The sequence below is a fragment of the Podarcis erhardii genome (assembly GCF_964252035.2).
Source record: "Podarcis erhardii genome assembly, chromosome: 1".
NCBI classification, from domain to species: Eukaryota; Metazoa; Chordata; class Lepidosauria; order Squamata; family Lacertidae; genus Podarcis; species Podarcis erhardii.
Window position 1 is genome coordinate 60,233,015 of NC_138497.1, and position 8,312 is coordinate 60,241,326.

Sequence of the window (8,312 nt, forward strand, 5' to 3'; positions counted from 1 at the left end):
GATGTCAAATCCTGCAGGGCCCTGGTCTCTTGTGGCAGAGCATTCCACCAGGCCGGGGCCACAACCGAAAAGGCCCTGGCTCTAGTCAAGGCCAGTCTAATTTCCCTGGGGCCCAGGATCTTCAAGGTGTTGTTGTTAGCAGACCATAAGGTCTTCCGTGGGGCATACCTGAAGAGGCGGTCCCGTAGGTATGAGGGCCCTAGGCCGTATACGGCTTTAAAGGTTAAAATCAGACCTTAAACCTGATCCTGTACTCCACTGGGAGCCAGTGCAGCTGGTATAGCACTGGGTGAATGTGATACCGCAACGGGGACCCCATAAGGAGTTTCGCTGCAGCATTCTGCACCCGCTGGAGTTTCTAGGTCAGTTTCAGGGGCAGCCCCAAGGGCAGCTTTACAGCCTGAGAGGACAACCCTCCTGGCTTTGCAGTCCCATGCAAAGGACAAACACAGCCTTGGCGGACTGCCATGCATGGCTAGCATGCCACATGGTGCTCATGACAAAGTATTATACCAGGATGCAATGTCAGCATGGGTGCAATTCTGGCAATGATTTTTAAAAAAGATGTTTAAGACAAGCCACACAACAAAGCCTCCTGAAAGATCTTCTAACAGAGGTTTGGCATGATATACGTCAAGGAGCAACCCAAATCTCTAGAATACCTATCAAGTATAGGAACTTGCCGTGATCTACTCCAAGGAGTGAACCATCGCATCTCCCGGTAGTTTCCTGTATTTGCCAGTGCCATCTTTGGTCGTATCAGAAGTATTTTCCTTGAATAAAACAAATAAAGCTACCATGAGGACATGCAGCGCAACAAAATGAAAACAAGGCCCTTGAGAAATGTTCTTTTACTGCAACCCAGCCAAAGTTAAGGTATTTTGAAATCTGCTTATTTCAACAGAGAACAATCAAACATATACTTAGGCCTAAGCATTAGTTTTTCCACTTTAAAAATGGGGATTAAATCTACACCTAAACACAAGCACACCGAGTATCCCAGAGAGGCACATTCTGAAAAAAAGAGGAAGAGTACTTTGGAAAACAGTCACGTACTTGTTTAAGAAGATCACTCTGCAATTGTAGCGAACATTGCGGTGCATAACAGGCCTGCAGAAATAATAAAAATCAGTGTAATCAAGAGATGACATTCACATACATATGTATATGAGAGGACCTGAACAAAATAATGGAATTTTGAATATCTTTCACACACCTAGACTCTGATGTACTCAAAACGTCTCAGTTCTAGCACACACCAGAAATATTTCTCACTGTTGTCACTCTTCCTATTATCACCCCACCTTGCCAGAAACAGCCAATTCAGTGCTGCAGGCGTCCCCATTGCACGCCCATCATCTAGGCAAGGCAAAACTCGATTCTAGCCTTCTGCAGATCCCACTTCATTTATATATGACTGAGCTTGTACAAATGTGCTCAGTACTGGAGAAGAGGAATCTCTGTTAATCATTTTATCTTTTTTTTGAAGAAAAAAAAACCTTTTAAAAAAACCAAATGGCTTCACCTTTCCTCATAGGGGAGTTGCTCCAGCCCCTTCATCATTTTGGCTATCCTGTTCTGCACCTTTTCCAGCTCAACAACATCTCTGCTGAAGTGTAGTGACCAGAAGTGTACACAATGGGCCATATTTAACTAACTGCACTAGGGGAAGCCAGCACAAGGATTCCTACCAACATGGTGGGAATTCCCCCTCATTCCCCCTCTCCATCCCTAAATCCGTTCTGAAGGGTTGGGGGAACCCCTGGAACAGATTTAGATGGTGTGCGACAGGAGGAGAGAAGGTTCAGCCACAAAAGGAAAATCCTTGCATTGACAGAACCATACCCTCAGCACTACATTGAATACAACCCAGTACTTCAAATGAGGGTCATACTGTTATGAAACAAACATATTAAATAATGGAATGAAATACGGCACAGATGGGTGAACATGTATTTTTTTCCCTTTAACAAGGCTAAAGGGGTTAGAAGTCTAGTACTACCAAAAACTGCTGGAGTTGTCAAAAAACCAGCCGGAACAGGAAGACCAGGAGATAAGAACAGCATGTACTTTGAAGGAAACAGCTGCAAAAAGAGAGTGGAATGTGGAAACAAGGTCATGAAAAATAAAAAGTCTAAAGAGATATGAGAAGCCTGCATCCAGTGAAGAACAGAACCAAGTTAAAGAAGATGAAGTATATTGCCAGGACTCCCCGCTTTTAATCAAGACTAGTCGTGCAAGGGCTGCCCCCTCCATGTGCTTGCAAAAGTATGAATGAAATGAAAATAGCATCATGTACTGCTACGTTGTTAAGAGTTAATAATAACAAGTCAAAATTGTCCTTAGCTTCCTTCTTTACAAGACCCATACACTTTCAAGGCAATGATTTCATCATTCACTGGGATAAAATTGGCCACAATATCATACTTTCATATAAAAGCATAATCAAGTTGCTGGTTTCAGTTCCAATCCCTTTGCTAGTGATGCCTACCACATAATTTGTTTGTTTTTCCCCCCACAGGGGCAGCAAACCAGGTCAACATTTTCACTGAGCTATCTACCACAACCCCAATATTTTGCTTCTGCAATGTTACCAACCCGTTAGGGCATGTGTGAAGTCAGAACAATTGAGGGTTGTTGTTCTTTAGCCCCCACGTGCATCCTTTGCTTACAATGAACCACATTTGACATTTTAACACCCATTCACAGAGTTTGGAGAGATCTTTGTACAGCTCCACACAACCCCTTTTTATTCTACCACCCTAAAGAATCTGGTATTTTCAGCAAACCTGGTCATTTCACTGCTCACCCCTACCTCCAGACCAGTTATGAAGAAGTTCTGCTCCCAATATATTATTACTTCTTTTTCTGTTCACAGAATAGCATGGAGGAAATGAGGTCACAGAAAATAATTGAGAAGTTGTGCTGCATAGCAAAACAGGACATGCATGTGGCTAGGAATGCTACACATAGAGTACACATTTGTGATGAGCAGAGCATATGCTCAGCTTTGGCTGGGTCACTAGCTACAGTCATTCCTGGACCAGGGCAGCCTGACCTCAGTTGTCCACGTTCTAGTGTTCTGCTTGGACTACTGTAATGGGGGCTACATTTGAAGATGGTGCAGAGGCTGCAACTAGTACAAAATGTGGCTGCTAGTTTGGTAATTGAGGCAGCCCAATGGGAACATCTGTCACCGATCCTGAAAACACTCCACTGGCTGCCAGTGAGCTACCAGGCCCAATTCAAAGGGTTAGTACTAGCATATTGTAACTGTTTTTAGGTATTTTTAACTGAAACTGTTGTTAGAATGTTTTTCCTGTTTTAGAATCCTTTTTTAAAAACAAATGTGGATGTGTTTGCTACCCTGGGCTCCTTCGGAGGAAAGATGGGGTATAAAGCCAATAAATAATCAAACCATGGATCTCAAGCTAATGTACGTACATTGTAATTACAAGGTAACTTACATTCCAACATCACAGATTATGTCTTGAGTAACAGGAGATTCCAAAAGTTTGGCCAGAACTTGAAATGAATGTAGAAGTGTATCAGACTCATAGTAATGATCAGAGCAGCCATATCCACTGCATGAAAACAAGAATCATATCAACAAACACATATTTTCATACGAAGAAGGAAATTATGAGCTTTCGCAAGAAAAATTACCTAAAGCAGAACCCCTTCATTATAGGCAATTGTACATTAATTGTACCAATTAATGTGAAGCAACCACTTGAACCAAGAGTATATTATTAACTACATTTATATTACTCCAGTGGTAATTGACATTAAAGAAATAAGTATGTAGGATACAGAATTATTTCCTTTTTGTATTAAAATCTCTATTCCATCCTTCTGCTGTCCACGATCAAATCTGCTACTGGTTATGCTATTGGCATGAATGAGATGGCTCTCTTTCCCCTCCAACTACAACCCCCCCTTTGCTCCACAAATGGACAGAAACAAGTTTGCACATTATTTCAGAAGGTAGAAGAGAAGTGTTGAGGACAATTAATCTTTTAAGGATAAATGTTTCAAACATTACATACCCCAAGTAAAAAACCAGTAAGCATGGCAGTGTGTGTGTGTGTTAACACTGTCACCTTTAAAAGTGCTGATCACCTGTCTGAAGAGGTGAGCAGATGAAAACTGGCTTTCCCTTCTCCCATCTAAAGACAGGAACAAGAGGGTGGAGTGTGATTCTGGTGACTAGTCGACTACTCTGGATGCCACCCCTGCTAAGTTTGCACAGCACTGTATCTGAACAATTTTCAGAAGCAATGCAAAATAATATTTTACTTAAGTATGATTACAATAGCTATAGCTATGTACAGAAACATTTCAGTTACATTTACTTTGACATATTTCTAACATACTTGATATCCTTACTCCCCAAGGTTATGGAGGATTAGGAAAATCATATTTCTCTTTTTCCCTGCAAAAGGACTACATGTCTTTTCAGCAGGGTAATAAAATATATGAAATGGTTAAGCAATTCTCACCAAATTTCAAGTTCTGGCCCAAGCCGGTATCTTGCTCCCTTCTGTTTAGCAATTTCAATACCTAGAATATCAAATTATAATTATTAATCTTTGGCAATCTCATGGATGGGAAGAATCCTGCATCTTCAAGTATAGCAACATGAATGATACGACTCAGTAGAGCACAAAAAATGGCAGCATGTGATGCCTCAATACAGCCTCCTCAGAATCTCGGGTTTTTTAAAGCAAATTCCCAGCCCTTATGGGAGCACTCCATACGTGAGCACTCCATTTTGAAATCTCAGAAACCGGAGACGATCAAGGATTCAATAACTGAGAGGACGTGCTACATGCAAATTGTCATCAGCATCAGTTTTTCTTGGTACAGAATATTTTCTTTTTCCAATGGGGTACTTACTGCCCTATGTACAACTCAGAGTCACAGAACGGTTTTAACTGCAATCAGTGGAAAACACAGATGCATGAAATGGCTATCACAGAGCAACAACTATGCACAGAGCTCTCTTACAGCTTACACAGAACATTCAAGCTTTACAAATTATAAGAAATGTCCTTCTGGATCAGACCGAAGGATTAGCTAGTCCAGCATCCTGTTCCCCAGTCACCAACCAAATGCCTGCAAGAAGCCTACAAACAGAACTTGACCACAACAGCCTTTTCCTGCTGTTGCTTTCCAGCAACATTATCCTTAGAACCAGGGCTTTTTTCAGCCAGAACTCGCTGGAATTCAGTTCCAGCACCTCTCAGGTGGGTGCCATTGCTGTTATAAGAGAAAAAGGGAGGCGTCCATGGTGAGTTCCGGCATCTCTTTTTCTAGAAAAACAGAACTGCTTAGAATTGCCACTTGAACCAGTCTGTGCTGGGCTAGCCAGCTGCAGATCACAGTAGTCCTGCCTCTGTGGTCCACCTGATGTCAGTGTCACCCTCCACCTTGGGGGGGAACAAACGCTAACCAATTCTGCCATAACTGGAGTTTGCAAACAAAAAGCAGCAGTGTTTCAATTTAAAAAAATAAATCCAGCTGAGCCAATCAAATATGCAGGGCCCAATTCGACAACATGATGAAGAATCATCACTAGGTATCTCATTTCTCTGGCATTTAAAGAGACAGGAAATTGAATCACGGATCTTAATCTCAGCTACTGGAGACTCATACCAGCTTCATGCCTTACAGAGCCACTGTAAGAGGTGCAACAAGGAAGCCTGGTAAGTCTTGAGCAGGATTTGAGTTATGAACAACGGAAGTAATTCATTATAATATTGTGATTATGATTTAACAGATAGAAGATAGGGTGCAGAAGAAGGGGAGAAACAACAACTCCATGGAAAACGGAGTGGGAGAAAAGATGAAAATGTGTTTTGATTGTATATACTAAAAATGTTGAAACTTAATAAAATATAATTGAAAAAAGAGAAAAGAAACAGAATCCTGGAAGGGGGAAATCTGCATGGCACCCTGAACAAGAGCACCTGTGTCTGAAACATCTCATTGCATAATTTATTATTTCATTGCATTTGTTATTTCATCTCATTGCATAATTTATTATAATTTATTACCACTTGCATAATTTATTGTTGTGCTGCTGTGGGGCACAGGACAAGCTAACTCCACCACAACCACAGAGTAAAGAGAAGAGCCGGCCTTTCATAAGAGTTAGGTATTCATTGCAGAGTTGGAAGGTATTCATTGCAGAGTTACATCTTTGGTAAAGGCTGTTCTCCAATTGGAGCGCTCGCAAGCTAGTGTTTCCCAATTGTTGGTGTTCATACTACATTGTTTAAAATTTGCCTTGAGACAGTCTTTGAACCTCTTTTGTTGACCACCAGCATTACGCTTTCCATTTTTAAGTTTGGAATAGAGTTGCTTTGGAAGACGATAATCAGGCATCCGCACATGACCAGTCCAATGAATCAGTTACAGATAGGTAGCCGTGTTGGTCTGCCATAGTCAAAACAAAATAAAAAAATTCCTTCCAGTAGCACCTTAAAGACCAACTAAGTTAGTTCTAGGTATGAGCTTTCGTGTGCATGCACACTTCTTCAGATACACTGAAACAGAAGTCACCAGACCCTTCTATATAGTGAGAAGGTGGGGAGGGGTATTACTCAGAAGGGTGGTGGGAATGGGTGATTGGCAGATAGCTGTGATGAGCCCGTTGACGACTCTTAACGACTCTTTTTCCTGTAAGACCTATTGCAGTCGTTAAAGAGTCGTCAACAGGCTTATCACAGCTATCTGCCAATCACCCATTCCCACCACCCTTCTGAGTAATACCCCTCCCCACCTTCTCACTATATAGAAGGGTCTGGTGACTTCTGTTTCAGTGTATCTGAAGAAGTGTGCATGCACACAAAAGCTCATACCTAGAACTAACTTAGTTGGTCTTTAAGGTGCTACTGGAAGGAATTTTTTTATTTTGTTCAGTCCAATGAAGTTGAAGAATCCCTGCATGCATATATATGCGCGCGCGCGCGCGCGCGCGCGCCCCCTCCCCGCACCCAAGAAACACCAGCGTTCTTTGCTTTGCCTTACTTCTCAATATCCTTTCCAGGTTGCCATCAAAATCCAGCGCCCATTGATTCAAGGCGCAGGTGGCCACAGTCACCTTCCTGCCCATGGTGCTTCGGTGCCTGAGGCTTCGCTTCTCCCGGGAGCCCTTTGGCGACAGTAGGTCGGCTGTAAACAAGACACAGCGACAGCCCCAGCTCAGAGCAAAAGCGGACCCTTTCGCTTCCGGGGGGGGGGCGAGCGAGAGAATCCACACATAAGACCCGCGGGGCACTTCCGGGATAAATCATAGAGGTAGGAAGGGATTCGAAAATGGAACTAAACCTCCCGCTCTCGTTATCCCAGCGCCAAGCATAGGGCTCTCACCACGGAGATGAGGGAGGGTAGAGCGACGCGACGCCATTAGTAACGCGTTCGCGCCCCCCCCCCCGGCTTCCTTTGGTATTTCAGTTTTCTCCCCGCACGGCCAGAAATGGTTGAGAACGGTAATGTGGTTCCCGTGTAAATAAATGAACGGAGTCTTTATGTTCAGCTGAACTCGCGTCTGTATCCTGTAGGGCGCTAGATTGGTGGGTCGGGGTGGAGAGAAGGTTTACGAGGTTGGCTTTTTTTGCTCCGATTTCAGGTCTAGGGTTTGTTTTGGCTTCCCCCCCCGGGGGGGGTCTCTTTCGGCATCTGTACTGTTTTAAGGATGATTATGCGAGATTTCGGTTCAATTAAATGCACTTAGCAAAATGAGTGTGGTTGAAATATCTGCATATCCTGTGTAATGGTTTTAGTAGTGTCTATGTTGGTTGGCGTTCGTCTGTCTTGGTCTCGGAAAACAATTTCACCAATCAAGAGTGAGCAAGCCACAATTATAAAGCCATTATTATAAAGTTGTAAGGCGTTTAACAACCACAGCCTGTATCTGAAATATGGAAAACATAATATAACATAGCTGCATTCCTCTGGAGGGCTGTTATTATTCTAAATTACCTGCTCTTCATCCTAAGGTCCCAAGGCAGGTTAACAGCACTAAAACACAATATTAAAACAGTGCAATCCTACTTTTACATGGAAGTAATTACAACTGTGTCCACTGAGGCTTGCTCCTTGTGCAACTTCTCCTGCATGGATGTTCCTTGGTAGTTCTTAAAAGGAGACAAATCTGACTAAAAGCAGTGTTCTCTAATTTATATGTTCTGGGCTGCTGTGATAGTGCAAAAATAGTCACATATGTTCTCCTTTACTAAGAATCCCCCATTTTATGTGGCCTTTTTTTCTTGTGACTGAAAGCAGTTTTGGGATGACCGTGACTC

The 8,312-nt window shown here is 42.7% G+C and overlaps 1 protein-coding gene across 1 annotated transcript in view; it reads right to left on the minus strand.

Moving 5' to 3' along the window:
• Positions 1-7,340, minus strand: part of NADSYN1 (NAD synthetase 1) — a 33,192-nt gene extending 25,852 nt beyond the window's left edge. Inside the window, exons 1-5 of the mRNA XM_081836737.1 lie at positions 7,036-7,340; positions 4,503-4,563; positions 3,468-3,584; positions 1,057-1,110; positions 684-773 (exon numbers count right to left, since the gene is read on the minus strand). Of these exons, the coding sequence (XP_081692863.1) occupies positions 684-773; positions 1,057-1,110; positions 3,468-3,584; positions 4,503-4,563; positions 7,036-7,120 (407 nt within the window). The 5' untranslated portion in view covers positions 7,121-7,340. The remainder of the gene's footprint in view (positions 1-683; positions 774-1,056; positions 1,111-3,467; positions 3,585-4,502; positions 4,564-7,035) is intronic.
• Between the last annotated feature and the right edge of the window lie 972 nt (positions 7,341-8,312).